Source organism: Hemiscyllium ocellatum, chromosome 6 (genome assembly GCF_020745735.1).
Source record: "Hemiscyllium ocellatum isolate sHemOce1 chromosome 6, sHemOce1.pat.X.cur, whole genome shotgun sequence".
Lineage (NCBI taxonomy): Eukaryota > Metazoa > Chordata > Chondrichthyes > Orectolobiformes > Hemiscylliidae > Hemiscyllium > Hemiscyllium ocellatum.
This window is the reverse complement of record NC_083406.1, coordinates 80,054,295-80,075,739: the sequence shown is the minus strand read 5'-3', so window position 1 is coordinate 80,075,739 and position 21,445 is coordinate 80,054,295. Positions and strand designations below refer to the sequence as shown.

The following is a 21,445-nucleotide window of genomic DNA, read 5'->3' as shown; positions in this document are numbered from 1 at the left end:
ATACTAAGAACTGGCAGGAAAGCAGATTTGAAGCTCAAGTTCAACAGAGGTCAAACCAAATGGCACAGCAGCAGGCTTCATGGGTCATATGATCTCCTTCTGTACTTATTGTTTGATTTTCAATGACTAAGAAAATATATGTTCAATTATTCAGTATGATTATTAAGAATAATGTGAAGGAAAGAAATTGCTTCAGAGATCAAAGTTAATGAATTCACGTAAGAATTGTACTCACCATAACCACGGGTTCAACAGCCATCAATACTTGTAGTCAAATATATTTTTACATAAAGTTACAAAAACTTCACATGGATTAATGTGGTTAACGTTTATTTGAACTTGCAATGATGTTTTTTTAAATTTAGTCAATGATAAAGGAAGTGGTAAGGGCCTGCAGCAGGGAGGTAGATATCACAGAGTTCAATAACATTAAAGTTAATTACTTGCAGTGATAGAATGGTTTACTGCCATGTTTAAGGACATTGGTAACATGACCAGTCAATTTCAGGAAACATTTGTTTACACAGCAAAATTGTTGAGATCTGGAATACTGCCCGAAAAGGGTGGTGGAAGTAGATTCAAAAGCAACATTCAAAAGAGAATTGATTGGGAGGGGGGGGGGGGGGGAGAAAGAAAATTAAGATTTTGGAATCCTGGTTATTTCCTGAGAGAACTAAGCCATAAGATTCCAGGGTTTAAAATAAAAGATATATTTTAAATATACAATGGTCAAAGCAAATAGCAAATACCATTTAGTTAACACCTATACTCCAAGCCCCCAAAATCAACAAAAACTGAATGATGAATTACCAGCTAACTTTTCCCTTACCTTAACCAAAAACTTTGAAACCAGAGCTTCTATCAGAATGTACACCTGGGATTAGTTACTTAACTTGCCCAGACAGCAGGACAGACATGAGCTGAATGTTCTCCTTCAGTGCAGTGTTACTGACTATTAAAATGTTTCAATTTCTAGAGATTGAGTGACAATGAGAAACGAGTAATAAAGTTTAGTTATGTGAATCATGCAATTGATCAAGAAATAGCAGGAAGTGGACAAACATAGAACTTTGGGAATTGCTTCAAAGAAAGAAATCAAAACAGGTTCAACAAGACTTTCATTTGAAATTGTAAATTCCTTCCAGCATTTTACATTTTTTTCTTAAGGAAGTTGTAATTCCAAAATCTAAATATAATTAAATACATCTTGATATAATCTTCAGTTAGCAATTACTGTAAGCTACATTAATTGCAAGTTTGCTGGACATAACTTAAGAAATGTTTTGCATGAGTTTTGTCATTAGTCACAAGTTATAATCAAGGTTTGCAGTTCCAAGTAACGTTGGAGTAGTTATTACTTATCACATCCACATAGCCAAAGAGAAAAAGAGCAGGCAAGAAGCAAGATTTTAAAGTGCATATTAACATCTTTGCACAGTTTTATGGCTGTAATTATTCCTTCTAAGAAAATAATTGTGACTTGCTTTTGTACAATTGTGTGACTTCATTCAGCTCAATTAGTATATGTACATATTTATATTCTACAAGCTCATTGAACCCTACCAGTATATCCTCTATTCCTTTATACCACACATATAAACCATTCATTTGCTGCTGAAAAATCTCACTCATGCCAATCATGTCTAGACTTTACCATTCCAACACATTCAAGCCGGCTTCCTATTTTCTACCTTCCATGAGTGATCCAAAATTCAGCTCTTCTTTACAGAACTTGCCCAAAAATTTGTACACCCTGCATTCAATAACTTAATTTGATTCCCTAGCTCTTAGATAAGCAACACCACAAATGTAAAATTCTCATCCATACTTTCAAATCCCTGCATGGCCTCAAGCCTCCCCATCTTTATAATCTCCTCAGTCCCACAACTTTCCAAGCTCCTTCAAAGCCTGGCATTTACAGCTTCAATTTTAGTTGCTCCATTAGTGGCTCTGCAACAGCCTAAATGTTGGAACTCCCTCCCAAAACCACTCTCCCCTAAAGACGTTCCCTAAACAACTAGGCCAAGATTTTGAGATTATATTAGATTAGATTAGATTCCCTACAGTGTGGAAACAGGCCCTTCAGCCCAACCAGACCACATCAACCCTCTGAAGAGTAACCCACCCAGACCCATTTCCCTCTGACTAATGCACCTATGGGCAATTTAGCATGGCCAATTCATCTGATCTGCATATCTTTGGACTGGGGGAGGAAACCGGAGCACCCAGTGGAAACCCATGCAGAGACTGGGAGAATGTCTGTGTGGAGTTTGCACACAGTCACCCAAGGCTGGAATTTGACTGAATGTCCAACTGTCACTTGCATAATCTTGGGTCAAATGTTGTTTAACAAGGCTTCTGAGAAGTAATTTGGGATAGTTTATTTTAAAGGACTATATAAATACAAGTTGGCTATGCTGTTGGCGCTCTTTAATGCACCATTGCTATTTACCTCAACTACAGAATGTTACATTCTAACCATAATCAGAGGAATAAGTTACTTCTATATTCTTCATTAGATTTATTAATGACATATTTACATCCTCCAGTTTTGGATTCCCTCACGAATAGAATCATTCCAATATTTACCCTATAAAATCACATTTGTTTTAAAGACCCAACATATTCACCTACTTTTAAAAACCTGTGTCTTGAATTGTAAGATGTTTAAGTACTTTAAAAGGACTTTTGATTAATGAAAAGCAGGCAATGAAATTAGAGGCAAAAAAAATTGATATATTGGATATTATTTCAACAGTCGTGGGCAGCACGGTGGCACAGTGGTTAGCACTGCTGCCTCACAGCGCCGGAGACCCGGGTTCAATTCCCGACTCAGGCGACTGACTGTGTGGAGTTTGCACGTTCTCCCCGTGTCAGCGTGGGTTTCCTCCGGGTGCTCCGGTTTCCTCCCACAGTCCAAAGATGTGCAGGTTAGGTGAATTGACCATGCTAAATTGTCCATAGTGTTAGGTAAGGGGTAAATGTAGGGGTATGGGTGGGTTTCGCTTCGGCGGGTCGGTGTGGACTTGTTGGGCCGAAGGGCCTGTTTCCACACTGTAAATCTAATCTAATCTAATCTAAATAAGTATTGCTATTTGAAAAGGCTGAACTTTCACAAGAAAAACAAATCATCTAGTCTTCACCTCACGAAAGGCATATGTTCTATTGAACTACACATCACTGATGGAATTAAAATGGTCAACATAAATACAGTGACAACTGGTATTTGAAAGTTTAACTCCAAAACTAAAAATAATTTTGGCAAGATATGAACACAGCACTGTGCTGTATACAAGTTCCCTTGTGCCCCACCCTGACCCAGTGCTGTACTCATTTTATCAGTATGTGTCAGTTTAAGAATGTGAAACTTAAAAATGTAGAGGAAGGCATTTTAGGCACTTTTTGCTGCAAAATCACTCAAAATACAATGTGAAGAAACTATATTAGTGCCTGATGAAAAAGCTGACAAAACAAATTATAAACACCTTCTCTGCTATAACATTTTCAAAATATAATATTAATTTCTTACTGAAATACATTTTGAAATACTCAATTAGTTTATTAACTAAAAGGCTCTCAGGGATGATCAATGTAACATTAATGGTTATTATCAATGGAATCGGATTCAAATTTCAGTCTTATTCCCATTTGGAGCTAGACAAAACTGGTCTGAATTCTGAACTGTAATCCTTGGAATTCCAGCCCTCAACAGGACAAAGCTGCACTTGAACAACATTTACAATGTTCTTCAAAAAGTAAAACGGTTTTCTTTACAATAGAGAAGTTGTCTGTTAAACAGTTAGTAAAATGCACTTTCCCCAAATCTCTACAGCTTTACAATATTAGTGGCTCTAAGCCATCAAGAAATTACAGAGACAACTCATTGAGACATTCAATATTGAGTAACCCATCTAAACTAAAGATTTTATCACTTATTATAAAGTATGCTTTATTGTTTGAGAAATTAACTTCAATTATGTTGATTTTGTAAATTAGATTAATCCCTTTAGGAGCCAGAATCAATGTCCTTGGTTTCTCTAGCATCAGCAACATCACTCGGTACTTCCACAGTCATTCCATCCATCCATTTCTTAAGGCAGATCTGGCAACCCAAACGAGATCTGAAAATAAAATTGAATTATATTTTAAAAACACAAGAACCTTTAAATAAGCTTATCGCAAAATATTTTTTTGGGAAATATTCCAAAGAGCTGATTCTGCAGTATCTGTGTTACAATTATAATTTTAATGATATATCAAATGACTACCATGGCTGAAGATATGATCACTGAGCTGGGAAGTTGATTTGCAGACATTTCGTCCCCTGTCTAGGCGACATCTTCAGTGCATACATTCCAGAAGACACCGTACAGCAGCCCTTCACTGGAGGCTCCAGAGCACTGAAGGTGTCATCTAGACAGGGGATGAAAATGTCTGCAAATCAACTTCCTAGCTCTGCAAACATACCCACAACCATGGCAATTGGCACCCGAGCTACAAATCTTTACGCAAATCCGGAATATAAAATGACTGCATTTGTTGAAAAAAAAACTTTTATATTCCAGCAAGCAAAGTCTGCCCTTGATTTCTAAACTATTACTAGTTGTGTAGTAAAATATGCTAAGTTTTGGACAAAAATCACTGATTCAGAACAGCCACAAACTTTCTCAAAGTTATTAGAATTTTTTCAAGTACAGGTTGATTACAATCAGCTATGATAGACGTCACCACATTACAGATTGACTGGACATAAGTAACAAAATGACTAATGAATTATGCCCAAGCTGAAGAGATTTAATTTTATGTTCCATTCATGTACTTCTCCACGTAGATTAGGCAAAAAAAATTGTCACAGCCAAACAAATTCCAGCCTCGGGTGACTGTATGCAGGTTGCACATTCTCCCGGTGTCTGGGTGCTCCGGTTTTCTCCCCAAGTCCAAACAGGTGTAGGTCTGGTGAATTGGCCATGCACCTAACACTATGGGCAATTTAGCATCAGTCAGAGGGAAACGGGACTGGGTGGTTTAGTCTTCAGAGGGTCAGCGTGGACTTGTTGGGCCAAAGGGCCTGTTTCCACATTGTAGGATATCTAATCTAATAATGGATAAGAATTGTAATTCATGGGGCAACCATAATTCATTCAACCTAAGTTTCATATTCAAATACTTGCCACATTTTAGGAGATTTCAAAATTGGAAGGCATAGGTTTAAGATGATTAGATTAGATTCCATATAGTATGGAGACTTGCCCAACAAGTCCACACCAACCCTCCGAAGAGTAACCCACCCAGACCTATTCCCCTACTCTAATACTCTACATTTACCCTTGACTGGAAGAAGAAAGATGACTTGATAGATGTGTACAAGATAAGGAGAGAAATAGATACAGTAGGTAACCAGAGACTTTTCCCCAGGACAGAAATGGCTGCCATGAGGAGTCATAAGTTTAAGGTAATCGGAGGAATGTATAGGGAAGATATCAGAGATATGTTCTTCACAGAGAGTGGAATGCACTGCCAGCAGTGGTAGTAGAGTCACTGACATTAGGGACATTTAAGCAAAAGCTGGTCAAGCACATGGATGGCAGTAAATTGAGGGTTGTGTAGGTTAGGTTGCTCTTAGATTAAGATAAATGCTCAGCACAACATATTGGGCTGAAGGGTCTGTACTGTGCTGTATTGTTCTATGTTCTAATGCACCGAACCTTCCACTCTCTCCTCTTCCCCCACCCCCCCTCACACCTATTGATGTTCAGTTTAATATTCCAAAACATTACATATTGTCCCTTAATTCCAGTTTTGAGGTTGCGAGCGCCTTGCATATTTAGTTCAGGTTGACTCAAACTCTGAGCCATCTACCAATTCTGTGAACATCTTTGAGAGATTGTTTTAATAGCATAGAGCCATCCAGTTACTTATTTCCTTTCCCGTAAGATGACTAAAAATGAGCCCTTAGTCATACAGCTTAGAAACAGACCCTTCAGACCAACTTGCCCACACTGACCTAGTCCCATTTGCCAGCATTTGGCCATACCCATCTAAACCCTTCCATGTGCCTTTTAAATGTTGTAATTGTACACAGCTCCACCGCTTCCTCTGGCTACTCCGAAAATAGAAACTCCCACTTGTTCAGAGTAGCCTACTGAAGATACAAACAAGGAGCAGAAAGACTATTCAGCCACTTGAGCCTGTGCCACCACAATCTCATGGCTGAACCAACTACAATCTCAAATCCACCATGGGGGAGAAAATTGCTTTCAGTTCTAAAATGGGCAGGCCATTAATTTTAAACAGGGGCCATAGTTCTAGATTCTCCCATAATAGAAAATAACCTCGCCAAATCTACCCTCTGGATCTTATAAGTTTCAATAAAATTGCTGCAGAATCTTCTAAGCTTCAGCAGATACCAGCTAAAAATCTTCTAATAAAGCACTCCAATAACGGAATGGCCAGGAAAAAGCTCACTCCAGTCTTTAAGGTCAGGATCCTTTCTTCCAACTTGTAGTAGGGACACTGGAACAGAAAGTCACTCAACTCAAACCAATGTTCAATGAGATTATGGCTGATCATCCACTTCAATGCCTCCCCTCCCCACACTACCCTCAAACCCTTTTGTCACTGACAGATCACTAAATGCCAATCTCTATTTTAAATATACCCAATGGCTGAGCATCCACAGATCTCGGAGTTAGACAGCTGCAAAGTTTCACAAACCTCAAAGTAATACTTATATCAAGAGAAACAATTTTTAAGTGCTTGTTTTAAAGTAAGTGTCCCTGGGTTTTAGACTCCAGTAATAACATTAATTAGTAACACTATTAGAAAACATTCGTGTTAAATAGTGCGACATCATGACCAATTTGAATGTGGGGAAAAGAAAACCGCATTTACTTGCCAATGATCTTCAATGGAATCACAGTATTTCCCTTGATCAACATCTTGACAGCCAGTACTCAGCACAAGCTGAACTAAAACAGCACCAATACCAAAATTAAAAAGCAGGATCTGGTACCTACTCACCACCTAAGCCTTCAAAGCCCTTCACCATTGATAAGTCTATGGTCTAACAAAAATCTGGCAGATAGAGCATGTGGAAAAGTGTAAAGTTGTTCACTCTGGCAGTAAGAGTAAAGAAAGCAGAATGTTCTTCAACAGTTACTAAATTCTGAGGTGCATGGGGATCTAGCTGTTCTAATACATCAAATCAATAAAAGTTTTATGCAGGGAGAGCTGGTGATCAAGGCTAATGGAATGCTATCCTTCATGATGAAGGGAATTAAAAATGTAAAAGTAAGGGTGATATGCTGCAGTTAAAGGTCATTGGGGAGATCAATTTGGAATACTGTGCAGCTTTGGTCTTATTAAAAGGACAAGTTAAAAATCACAACACTAGCTTATAGTCCAACAGGTTTATTTGGAAGTACAAGCTTTTGCAGCACTGCTCCTACATCAAGTTGCTGGAGGTTACAGGAGCTGGGTGTTGTGATTTTTAACTTTGCTCACCCCAGTCTAACACCAGCACATCCACATCATAGCACACATCGTAGGCACTTTACAAAGGGACTGAAAGAAATAAGCGGTTGGATTGTTTTCACTGGACTTGAGGAATAATTGGTGATTGGATTGAAGTGTAGAAGATCCTGAATGGTCCTGCTAAGGTGAACATGGAAATGCAAAACCAGAACCAAGAGACAGTTTTAAAACTTCAGGCTGGTCTTTTAGGACAGAGGAAGGTGATGTTTTCTCATGGAGATTTCTACAACCTTGGAACACACAATCTAAGGTTATTATAGGGGGATAGAAATGTGGGAACACAAGTCTATTGACTGGCAGAGCAGGCTTGAAGTGCTTTTGCAGATTTGTATCTTTGGAGGGAAGCAGAACATTCAAAATAGTTAAATACTATACAGGACATGATGATACATTAAATCTCTATAATACGGAAATAAATATCTTCGAAAAATAGATACTTAAAAAGCAGGACAAATACAACCCAGTCAATTACTGCTACTCTCCAATGTGATGGAAGGAGTCATCAATAATGCTATCAAGCAACACCTACTCAGCAATAACCTGCTCATGATGCCCAGAGCCACTCAGCCCTCACCTCATTACAGTGTAAAAAGTGAGGTCTGCAGATGCTGGAGATCAGAGCTGAAAATGTGTTGCTGGTTAAAGCACAGCAGGTTAGGCAGCATCCAAGGAACAGGAAATTCGACGTTTCGGGCCAGAACCCTTCATCAGGAATCCAACAGTCATGACCATCTTCCTAGCTGTCAGGTATGACTCCAACCAACCAGTGGAGATTTTGACCCCTGATGCCTATTTATTCCAGTTTTGCCAGGGTACCTTGAGGCCACATTAGGTTGAATGCCGTCTTGATGTCAAGGGTGATTACTCTTTTGCCTCACCTCATTATAGCCTTGGTACAAACATGGACAAAAGAACTGAACTCCAGAGGAGAGGCAAGAGAGTAATCACCCTTGACATCAAGACAGCATTCAACCTAATGTGGCCTCAAGGTACCCTGCAAAACTGGAATAAATAGGCATCAGGGGTCAAAATCTCCACTGGTTGGTTGGAGTCATACCTGACAGCTAGGAAGATGGTCATGACTGTTGGAGGTCAGCCATCTCAGCTCCAGGACATCTCTGCAGGAGTTCCTTAGGATAATGGCCAAGGCCCAACCATCTTTAGCTGCTTTTTCAATGATCTTTCTTTCATAAGGCCAGATGTAGGGACGCTCACCAATGATTGCATACTGTCCGATACTGAAGCAGCCCATATTCAAATGCAACAACATCTGAATAATATCCTCTCTTGGGCTAACAAATGGCAAGTAACATTTGTTCCACTCACTATGACAGAGACAGAGAATCTAAATCACCACCCCTTGACATTTAAATGGTGTTACCATCACTGAATCCCTCACGATCAACATTCTAAAAAGAGTGTTACCAATGACCAGAAACTCAACTGGACTCATCACAAACATATAGCTACAAGAGCAAGTTAGACACTAGGAATACGGCAGTGAGTAACTCCTCTCCTAATTCTCCAAAGTCTGTCCACATCCACAAGGCACAATTTTACAACCTCTGTGAAACCAGTCACTTTCAACACATAACCAGCATTTATGTGCCATATCACAGTTTTAAGAACTAAACCAGAACGGAACAATTCTGTATCTTCCCCACACATGAAGAAATTAAACATCCAATGCTGTCGCAGTAAGACTTCCTGGATATCACTTGCATCCTAAAGGTACAGTCCTGCACTTAAACATTTTTTTATTTGAGGCTTGAAAACTGCAGTGATTCCTGCGTGAAAGCACAGAGCTCCAACATTTTTGCCACCCCATTTATATCAACAGTGGTTCCATTGCCCAATTAAAATTTATCCTCACTTACAAATACTCCATGCATCATACACCACAAACACTGCAAATCACTTTTAGTGTATTTTTCCTTGTCAAGGCTGTAATCTTCAGACTTTCTGTACACATCTTCTCAGCTGTCTCATTTCTACTGCCTGCCCACCCATCCTTTACAGTACCTTTACAAGACTGGTGTCCTGCAATAAATTCCCAACTTTTCTTCCAACCTCTTCCTCACCTGATTCAACCTTAGCTTGCCTCATGTCAATTTGTAAACCACCTTGAGTTATATTGGAGGCAGTAAACAAAGTTGCATCTGTTATCAGATTTAAAGATACTAACATCAAGATTTGTAATAAGTGTAAAATAAACTGAAAATCTTACGTTTCTGAGAGGCCGTAGGCTAGGTCCAACATATCCATCTCTTCATCAGTGATGTCATCCAATTTCTTGTAGATGGCCTCTTCAAAGATTAGATGACAGGTAGAGCATGCCAAGGTTCCTTCACATGCACCTAGGAGTGAGGCAAATATACCATCAACTGTATTTGCAACTACAACTGCACGACAATCTATTTTTGGAATAATGCCACCTTGGTGACTAAACTACAAACAGAAGCTAATTTTCTGAAATATAGATTTTTTAAAAAAATACCAAAACATTGAGCAGGAACTAAATTGACTAGTACTATAACTAGTCCATCACTAAAGGGTAATAGACAAACAGTACACAGTTCTACATTACAGTTCATATTTTCCAACCATTACTGCATTTTGACCATGGTACTATTATGTTAGCCCTACACTAAACCCAGTCAAATTTCCTCACTAACGAACTTAGAAGTTTCCTAGATCAGCTCATTTACATAAAAGAACAATGCCACTATAATTCTCACATTCTTGCTAATGGATGGCAATGCTAATTAGATTCAAGAGCTTGTGGCAGTCCAGAGGGAAGGAAAAGGAACAGGCCAGATGATGTGGGAACTGATGGTTTCTAAAGGCTACTGGGAAAGAGATTTACTGATAGGGAGAAAACAGGAAATTAAGCAGTATATTTAGTAAAATGATCCTTGGTCAGTAAACAGACCGTGAAGAGGTAGTTAAAGAAGTTAATGCCATGTCAACATTCTTCAAATTAGCAATTTTGTGTTGGAGATACTGCAGCATTTGTAAGTAGATACAGGAGTAGAGATGGCTTGGAAACCATGTTTACCATAAGCAATTCCAAACACCTGCTGCTATTCTCCAACTATTACACCCAGAGGTAGAATTGCATGTTAAATAATATGGAACAAAAAAAGTCATTGACTTCTTATCTTGACAGCGAACACCCTCTTTAAACTCTCTCCACTCACCTGCATCTTCAACAGGCACAAGCAACTCATGGATTCTTGGTCATGAAAATCAGGACCATTTGATTAACTGTTTTGGCGGTATTCCCTTCACGTTTCCACCTTAAGTTTCTTTTAAAATACTCCTTACCCAAAACACCACCTTTTAGACATTACAATCTGTAATTATTGAACTGTTGAGTTTGCAAGTCTGAACACAAGTTCTGTTGCTGAACCTGTATTAACATGCAGTGGCTTGCATTACAGTGCAATTTGGTGATGGCACATGAACATGAAACTACAAAGTTTACACAAAAAGGAGAAAAAGAGGATTTGTACAAGAAAAAGAAGCTAGCCAAGAACAAAAATCACTGCAACCAGCAGCAACATTTGTTTTCATCCCAACAGTTTAAAATTATAATCAAATTCTTTTTTTACCAAAAAGCTAGTTGTTAGATATAACAATAGTTTTAACACAAGATACTCTTAATTATCACCCATCTGAAACTGAATTAAGTCAAGAGAAATACAATTAGGATGTTGCTTTTAGATGTTAATAACAAAAAGGAGAAAATTGATCACCTTAAAATTTCAAGCGAAGCACAAGCTATTGTATAGAGGTTATGAATTCACCCCAATGAGCACATTTTGCCAAATAATATTATTCAAAATATGCTTTCCAAAGAAAACAAAAGACATTTAGTTCCCAAAAATGTTGCCAACCTTTATAACAAAGCTATTTCTTCCACTTGAATGGAAAATGGTGATTAAACAAATCATGGCATAGGAATTACATTTATGTTTGCTTTTCAGGTCATGGTTATATAATCCTGGTGAATTAAAAAACTTACCAAAACCATCAATGTCCAAGTTATTATGAACAACAACATCTAAAAGTGAATCTCCTAGATTTCCTTCTGCTTTAAGTTCCTCTCCATCACGGTTAATAAAATTAACAGACACTTTATCCTTTGAACTGTAAAAAAGGACAAGATTAGTAAGTTTACTTTGCAGGCTGAAGATGAATGATTAACTAGGTTCACTTTCTGCCAGTGAAAAGTAATGATTTTTATATTTATGTTAAGTGAAAGGAATTTGTATAATATCGCAGAGGTTTTTGTGATTATGACGATAATTAAACCAACGTAAAACAATATTTTCACTCAAATTGCTCAAAGACCAAGATAACTTTTACCAACAAATCATAAAAACTTCAGAATTACAATTTTATACATTGAAGCAGTTTTAAGAATATTATTGTTACATTTATTTAACTATTCAGTAATAAAGAGCTTCACTGCTGAATGCTATAGAATGGGGGGGGGGGGGGGGGGGGAAGAGAAAGAGAGAGAAAAAGAGAAAGAAAAAGAGAGAGAGAGAGAGAGAGAGAGAGAGAGAGAGAGAGAGAGAGAGAGAGAGAGAGAGAACAAAGAAATCCACTGACTTATCACTCCTGATTAACCAGCAAACCTTATGGATGCATAGGTGTTCGATAAGGCAAAGAACAGATTTTGCTACAATACTTTGTGGGAGAAAGATGTTCTGACACTCCATAAAGCGCACATAACTAATTACTTGGCAAATCTTTCCAGGTTTCTGACCAGATTCTGTTCTCCTAATGAATCCACAATGAAATTAACTCTTTCACTTGATGTGGCTGGAATGGTTTAGCTTGATAACAGAAGACTTATTTACCAGCCTATTCCCACTAGTTCAATTAGCTTGCAGTTTCTTAATAGGTCATACATGACCTATGCATCTATACATTTATTACATAGTGGAGTATAATTCCAATATCCCAGCTAGTTGCCAGACACTGCTGCGAGGTAGCAATAGGAGAGAATTGCAGCACGAGTGACCAACTCAAGCAGTAATCTGTATAGAGAAAGCTGTACAATGCTGAATGGAGTTGTTTTTATTAAATCTCTGGGGCTAGGGAAGCATTAATACTTGTCCATGTTTGCCCATAGAATAAAATTCCTGCTAAGCTCCATAGCAGAGCCACACAAATCAGACCACTAACCATACAGTTGCCCTTCAGCTGACTGAAAAATGGAAATGAGACTTGGATACATGGCAGTCAGTCAATTTACAAAAGGTTCCACAATTTAAACAAAAATAGATCAACAGATAATTTTGGGGTCTTGGGTGAGAGATGAATAATGAGCACACTTCTTCAAACAAGGGCATTAGATATTTAACATCCATCACCTGATGGGTTTAATCTCATCCAAAACACAATCAAGAAGGATCGAACCTTTAATGCTGAGCGCTCCAGGCAACAGTACAACCAAGGCTGATCCATATACCTTTTCATTCTTTTAGAATGATAATGAAATCAATGAATTAGTGAAAACACAGCAGAAATTGTAATGGCAAATATATGGGACATACACACTTCAGATGTGAAAGCTGTGAAGAAAATGTATGCATCGTAAACCAAAAGATAAAAAAAAGGTAATGTACAGTCCTGCTATGAAATATGCCAGCACACTAAATCTTATTGTCTGCGTTCTTTCACTTGTTAGCAACTGACAATGTATTAGCAAGTGTTTAGTTAACAATTTGAATTGTTTGAACTGTTTGGATAGTGGGAGGGAACATGCTTATGCTTTCACAGGAACTGGGTATTGTTGACAATGCTATTAGAAATTCTGCATTTATAATTGCACTTCAAAAAAGGTAGTAAAGAGCACCTTCTTGAATTGTAGTCCAAAATGGTACAGGTAAACAATGCTGTTAGAATAAGAAATAGAAAACAGGATTGGTCTATTCAGCCTCTCAAATCTGCTCTGCCACAGAGCTTAGCAGGAATTTTAGCTAATCAGACACCTCACGCCCACTTTCCTGCACTTTCCCATAATCTTTCATTCCCCTACTTATCAAGAATCTACCCATCTCAGCTTAAACTTTTATATTAATTCATAGGATGCAGTCAGCATTTATTATCTCCAATTGCCCTCGAGAAGGTGATAGGGTGCTTTCTTTAGAGTTGCAATCTGTTCGGTGCAGAAAAACCCACAATGCCTTAGAGGGAGTTCCACTATTTTTTGACCCAGTAACACTGAAAAAAAACAAATCATATAAATTTCCAAGTCAGGATGGTGAGCAGCTTGCGCATTGTGTATGTCACGAGAACTCTGTCCCCACAATTCTCTGTACAACGACTTTACAACTCTCAAAGAATTCTTCATTTGTCTTGATTAACAACAGGCTGGTACAATTACAACATTTAAAAAGGCATCTGGATAGATGTATAAAATAGGAAGGGTTTACAGCAATATGGGCCAAGTGCTGGTTAATGGGACTGTTAATTTAGGAGACCTGGGTGGCATAGAAGAGTTGGACCAAAGAGTCTGTTTCCATGCTGTATACTTTTATGACTTAACTAATAAGTTAGACACTATTTCTGAGGTCGCCATGCTGATTCTGCTCGAATAGATTATGAACTCCCAAACGTTCGACTATTATTTCCTTACTTGATTTCAATACTTTTCCAACAATAGATGTTAGGCTAAATCGGTCTATAGTTATCTGCTTTTTACCTCCTTCCCTTTTTGAATAGGGCTATCACATTGGCAATTTTCCAACTTTTAGTACTTCCCAGAATTCAAGGTTTTTTGGAAAAGTAAAATCAATACATCCACTATCTCGGCATTTACATCTTCTAGAAATCCTAGGATGCAAAGTGTCAGGGACAGATCTTATCTGTATTTAGCCTCATCATTACAGCCTAAATGTGATGGTAATGGTAATGATTGCCTCCCCCATATCTTTTAATATTAATAGGATGTTCAAAGACTAACGTAACATCTGTTTAAGTCCGTTATTATTTCCTTGCTCCCATAACCATTCCTCAAGATTCATTTTCTGAGGGATCTAGATTCACATTGACCTCTCTTCCTTCTTATATATGTAAAGAAATAAGCTTTTATATTACTCACTCGTTTGTGCTCATTATTTATTTATCTTTCAAGTCCTCCTTTGCTCGATTTTGAACTTATCACAATCTTCAGACCTATTACAGATTTTTGCCTCCTTAAATGCCTTTTCTTTCAATTTAGTACTTCACTTAATTACCTTGGTTAGGTATGGTTTGTTTATCCCTCTTTCTTCATTACTGACAGTCACAAACTATCTATCTTGCTTGCTTACTGGTCTTTCCTGCTAATCCACCTTCCCAGTTCACTTTAGATAAGTGCATCCTCATTTTATTGTATTTCCCCTTAAGTTAAAACAATTGTTTTTAACCAAAAAAGGTTTCTCTGTCTCAAAAAGAATATTAAATTCTATCATGTCGTGATCACTACTTCCTAAGGGATCATTTCCTTGGAGGTCATTTATTAAAACCTACTTGTTATCCAATATCAGATCCAAGACAGCTTGCTCCCTGGTCAGCCGGGGTGGCCGCAACCCGGGGCAAAGACAGGCCTGGAATGACAGAATCCCTAGTGTCGAGACAGACCATTTTGGCCCAACAGTTCTACACCGACCCTCCGAACTGTAACCCTCTCAGACCCATTTCCCTAACCTATTACTCTTTATTTGCCCTGACTAATGCACCTAACAGAGACATCTCTAAAACATGGGCCAATTCACCTAACCTGCACAACTTTGAAATGTGGAAGGAAACCAGAGCACCTGGAGGAAACTCAAGTGGTGAACCACCCACAGAAAGACACCGGGTCAATGTGAAAACTCCACACAGACAGTTGCCAGAAGGCTGGAATCGAACCTGGGTGCCTAGTGCTGTGAGGCAGCAGTGCTAACCATTGAGCCACCGTGGCACCCTTGTTACAACTGTGGCATATGATCAAGGAATGTAGGCGGGGAAAAGAGTTAGATGTTCAAATTGCAGAAGGTCAAGCCACTCTAGGAAGTATTGTTGGGCAAAAGGATGAGGTAATGAAGGACCGTGACCACGCGATCATGTATCCTGAAGCCAATATCCCGAGGCTGGGACACCAGCTTTGAGGCCCATAACAGCAGGCTTATTCACCCATCCCGGGGGTGATGCCATCAGAACCCATCATCCAGGTCTCGGCACATGTCCTGAAGAGGCTCCACGATATGTTTTGTTCTCAAACTATTCCTAATGCATTTAAATTCACTGATTTAAGTGCTCTTTAATTTATTAACCCAGTCAACAAGATTAAAATCACCCACAATTCTTGCTCTATTCTTTTTGAATGCTTGTAGTTGTTGACTTCCAGCTTTTCCTACAGAGTGGCTACTATTGAGGGTGCTGCTTGTGTTCTACTCATACTAATGCCTTCTTTCTCTTGCAGTGATTTTTTAAAAAAATCTCAGTGCTATCTCACCATCTTTGCCATTCCAAGTGTCTTTTCAAAAGGTCAAATATCCCTGAATGTTAAGTTCCCAGCTTTGATCGGAGTAATCATGCTTCTATAATGGCTGAGAGATCATATTCATTTACCTTGATTTGCACCAGTGTCTATCTCATTCCAACTTCTTTGTACATTAAGATTCAAAGCCCATAGGTTTCTTCTGTTCTCAATTTCCCTGCTCTTCTTTGGCTCCTTGGTGCAATTTGACATTCACACATTCTGTTCCTTCCCGTTCATCAATCGACAATCCTACCTTGTCCTTTATCTTTGATTTTATAATTTTCTCCCCTCACCTGAGGCATAAATCACCTCCAGCCATCCGTGTCACTCTCTCATGCTCTCCCTTGCAGGACAGGATTACATATATGCCAATTAATGAAAGAGGCAAACTATAAGATGGATGATTGCAGGACAGCTCAATAAAGAAGTACTACAAGTCCTGTCACTTTTAGTTGTAAATGTTTATTGGTCAATTGGTTTATTGACCAATAAACATTCACAACTAGAAGTGACAGGACTTGTAGTACTTCTTTATTGAGCTGTCCTGCAATCATCCATCTTATAGTTTGCCTCTTTCATTAATTGGCATATATGTAATACTGTCCTGCAAGGGATAGCATGAGAGAGTGACACGGATGGCTGGAGGTGATTTATGCCTCAGGTGAGGGGAGACATTAAAGGAGAAGACCTCTTAATTAGTAAACTTAGATGGTGCAGGAATTCAATCCACATTATTGTTATCACCCTGCATTACAAACCAGTCAGCCAACTGAATTAACCAACTGCCAGCCTGTCTTGTACCTTCACTAGGCTGGCATTTTGGTTTTATCTGTAGTGAGTGTTACTCCTGCAATGCTCTTCGCTCACTGAAGAGTGAGGAAGAGCCAAATCTGCCTCAGAATGATAAATGGTTGAGTGAAAGATATGCAGAGTGATTCCACCACAAGCCAATACTTCCATACTCCATATACCTGATTGAATCATAAAATCCTGAGTGTGGAAGTTGGCCATTTGGCTCATCAAGTCCACACTGACCCGCTATAGCATCCCACTCACGGGATGACAATTATAGAATCCCTAAAGTGCAGAAGCAGGCCATTTGGTTCATCATGTCTACACCAACTTCCGAAGAGCACCTCACTTAGTGTACATAAATGAGTCTATCCCTGTAGCTCTGCATTTCCCATGGTAATCCACCTAGAGTACACATTCCTGGACACTATGGGCGATTTAGCATAGCCTGCACATCTTTGGACTAAGGGAGGAAACTGAAGCATCTGGAGGAAACTCAGACACTGGGAGAATGTGAAAACTCTATACCAGACAGAACTTGGGTCCCTGGTGCTGAGACAGCTGTGCCTGCTGATAAATGGCACACATGTAGATGGTGCCAATTAGTTCAGCCAGCCACAATAGGCTTCAGCATTCATCTGTGCATGGGTTTCAACTGACAACAGGTCCTATGTGCTCAGTGCCACAGTTTGCTTGGTTTTTCTCTCCCCGCCCCACCTTAAATAAAAGGCTTCCCCTTTTGGCTTCTGCTGCTTCCCCTGACGTTCCCTCCTGACTTGTGGCACCAATTTAGTCTTGGCCAGGGGTGCATGTGGCAGCGCGAGTTGGTTCTGAATGCAATCTGGTTTTGTTCCACAGAACTGCTTTTGAGACAGGCAGCTGCAGAACTTGCTGTGCATCAATGGTACATTTCAATGCAATGTGCACTCATTATTCTACCTAGTGGTGGCATTCACAACATGTGAACAATTGGATTAAAAAAAAAGATGCAAAGCTTGAACACATTTGTTTGCAGAGGATCAATCTGGTCTTGTCGGTAAGGTGATGGCGGAGTAGGACACTCCAGCTGGAGCTCTTCCATTCTGCCTCTTGATTTTTATCCCCCTCCTTTTGGGCTTTCTTCTTGTCTTCCCAGACTCTCAGCTACGTACACCCACCTCCTGACTCCTGGCCTCCAAAACTGGGTCAGGTGCTTGGAGTGGGGACACTAACTGAATCAAATTTATTGTCCCATGTATCGAGGCACAGTGAAAAGCTTTGTCTTGCGAGCAATACAGGCAGACCACAGTTAAGTAGCGTAGATAAGTAAATAGGTATACAGCAGCAAAAACAACAAAAACACAGGTACAGGTGAATGTTATGATTTTGAGTCCATTCAGTATTCTAACAGTAGGGTAGAAACAGTTAGTTACGAAAGCGGCTGGTGCATGTTCAGGCTTCTGTACCTTCTCCCCGTTGGTAGAAGTTGTAAAAATAAAACACTGCCAGGGTGGGCTGGATCTTTCAGAATGCTGGAGGTCTTTCCTTGACAGCAGGCCTGATAGATGGAAGGTTGGTCTCTGTGATTGTCTGGGCCGGGTTCACCACTCTCTAACCGTCTCCGATCTTGAATGGTACAGATGCCATAACAGGTAGTGATGCATCCAGACAGAATGCTCTCGATGGCACCTATAAAAACTGGCCAGGGTTTTCACCGTCATGTCAAACTTCCTCTTCCTCGGGCCGCTGAGGAGTCATTGTTTGACCTTTGTACAAAGAGCGCTCACATGAAGAGTCCAAGAAAGCTTGCTGTGGATGACCACTCCCAGGAGTTTGGCACTCTCCACTTGTTCCACCTCCGTGCTGTTGATGTGTAGGACACATGAGTAACATCCCGCCGAAAATCAATAATGAGTTCCTTGATTTTGCCGGCATTTGAGAGCTAGGTTGTTCTCAGTGCACTGTTTTTCCAGGTCTTCCACCTCCCGTCGGTAGTCTGTTTTGTCATCAGAGATTCAACTGACTATGGTGGTGTCATCAGTGAACTTGCATTAGTCTGGTATTTGGCGACAGAGTCATGGGTTTACAGCGAGTACAGTAGGGGGCCAGGCACACACCCCTGGGGACTCCAGTGTTGAGCATGAGTGAGGATTCAAGTAGGATTCTTATGTAGCTGTTCTTGGTGTCAAAATGTTCTAGGGACAAGTGAAGGGCAAGTTACATGGCAGCGACAGCATGCCCAGATGGGAAGGGGGACAACAGCCTGGTATGGGAGTGTGACGGCAGCCAGCAGTCAGACCATGTGGAGGGCCTTCTATGCCGGTGTGCTGCAATGGGGCAGATAGTCTCACACAGGGCACCTCACACCTTCAATGCATTATCTGAGCCGACATGGCACCTATCATTAAAGTTCACTTGAGAATGTACCTTTTTTAAAAAAAGTTCTGGGATTTACATAAGAACTGAAAACAACATGGTCATTCTAACAAATGAGACACTTAAACAATCCAGGTCACTTTCAATATAGAATTTCAGTTACATCACACTGTTAGCTTTTGATATAAATTCTGTGTCTTACTATCTTATACTTCACAATCACCTGAAGGAGCACTGCTAGTGCTTCCAAATAAGCCTATTCGACTATAACTTGGTGTTGTGTGATTTTTAACATTGTACTAATTTAAGTAAGTGACCATAAAGCTAAAGCTTTGTCAATACAATTCTCTGCTTGTGAAAATGTACTGCTTCCAGCAAGAAGTGAGTCACGTTTCTAAGTTCAGTGACCTTAAATAAAGCAATACTTTCAAATTACCAACTGATCAGCAACCTTTTCTCCTATAGTATAAATTGTTATCATTCATTTGCTTTGAAAAATCCTCAGCAAATCATCAGTGACATGTCCCACTTTTCAGCAAAATTCAAAGTTTTAAAAATTACAAAACACACTATTCTAAATTGTGCATAAACGTTTTACTCTCACCTCTTTAATAAAACGTTTGAACCTCTTCATATCTTAATACAACACTCAATACATTTCTGTATGCCAGTTCCCAGAATAGTTCCTGACTAAATTACACTTATACTGCAAAGGAAGCTATGTCAAAGTACAAAAGTTTATCTCAACATTAAATCATAACTAAATTATATTTTCGTCACGTATCACGGCAGGGTGTCCAAAAGCGCTCGGCAACCACTTGTCCTGTTGGAATATGGGAAACGGTGTTCGCTATCACGCATACAGCAAGGTCAAATTAATATAAACAGCAATAGCCAGATTACTTGTTTTAATGATCTTGTGCTGAAGAATAAATATTGGAAGTGCCCTTTCCTCTTCGAATAGATCCATGCGATATTTATGTCCAACTGAGGCAAGAAGCAGAATTGCAGTGTGACATGTGATCGCTCAATACGATGTCAATATCGCTACTAACTTTGACAATCAAAAGTCATACGCCACCAGGTATATAGTATATAAATAAACTTGTTGGACTATAACCTGGTGTTGTGCAACTTCTGATTTAGTCCAACACAGGCACCTCCACAACTTTTGACATAATCCGCCATTTACAAATCTCTACCTCACAGACGCAACATGATAGGAGGCCCGTCAACAACTAATAGGTGAACGCTCCTTTGTTGCACATTACACAATGACACCCACAGTTACCATGTCTCCGCTTTCCTGAAACACTACCCAGGCCCACGACAGGGGAATGCTGCCGTTGCCCTGGCTTCTCTCACCTCTGTAATCGGGCCCCAGTGTTGAGTAAACGTCGGCCCCCCGTATCATTGCTGCTCGCACCGCGATTGGAGCATGAAATGAGACCGTTACTCCAGCACCGGGAAATGCTCAGGCCCCTGCTCCTGGAAGGTGCAGCCTGACACAATCGCTTTAGTAACGCACACTCACTGGTCACCAACAGCCGACGGAACCCAGCCATCGCCATGTTCCTGTTGCTACCACTGACGTCACAACCGCAAGGGCCGGGCTACCAATGGGGTGGGGCTTCACTGACTGATTGGGTGGGATTTCTAACCCTGATTGGTTGCAGTTCGGGTTTCTGTGCTCGGATTGGTTGAGGTTTCAGGTCTCTGATTAATTGGCATTTCGGGCCTTGATTGGTTGGAGTTTCAGTGCGTTGATTGGTTAAAGTTTCTGCATTCTGCATAGTTAGGGTTACAGTCTGCTGATTAGTTGGGGGCTTCAATTTCTGATTGGTCGAAAGTTTAGTGTCCTGTCAGTTTTGGACTTTTGTGTTCGGAATGTTTTAGTTTTCAGCGGGGTGATTGGTTAGGGTGTCAGTGCTCTCATTGGATAGAATTTAGTGATCCGATTGGCTGAGTTTCCAGATTCTAATTGGGTGATTTCCTATGTTTTGATTGGTTAGGATTCCAAGCTCTGATTGGGACTTTAGTGCCTTGACAAGTTGGGATTTCAGTGCACTTGATTGGTTTGGAGCTTGAGTACCCTGTTTGGTTTGGGTTTCAGTGGTCTGAATGGTTGTGGTTTCAGCATTCTCCTTGGCTCCTTTTTGCCTAAACACTGTAACATGTTAGAATAGCCTTGACTGGATCATGTGCTCGATTAGCTAATCAGAGCATTCCAATGAGGAAGCC

The 21,445-nt window shown here is 39.8% G+C and overlaps 1 protein-coding gene across 1 annotated transcript; it reads right to left on the bottom strand.

Annotated features, from left to right (window-relative positions):
* Positions 1–3,538: 3,538 nt before the first annotated feature.
* Positions 3,539–20,797, bottom strand: LOC132816458 (adrenodoxin-like). Its single transcript, XM_060826064.1, has 4 exons — positions 20,570–20,797; positions 11,561–11,685; positions 9,761–9,890; positions 3,539–4,121 (listed from the first exon to the last, which is right to left on the bottom strand). The coding sequence occupies exons 1-4, from the start codon at positions 20,773–20,775 to the stop codon at positions 4,007–4,009; spliced, it is 576 nt and encodes a 191-aa protein (XP_060682047.1). The 5' UTR covers positions 20,776–20,797; the 3' UTR covers positions 3,539–4,006.
* Positions 20,798–21,445: the final 648 nt, after the last annotated feature.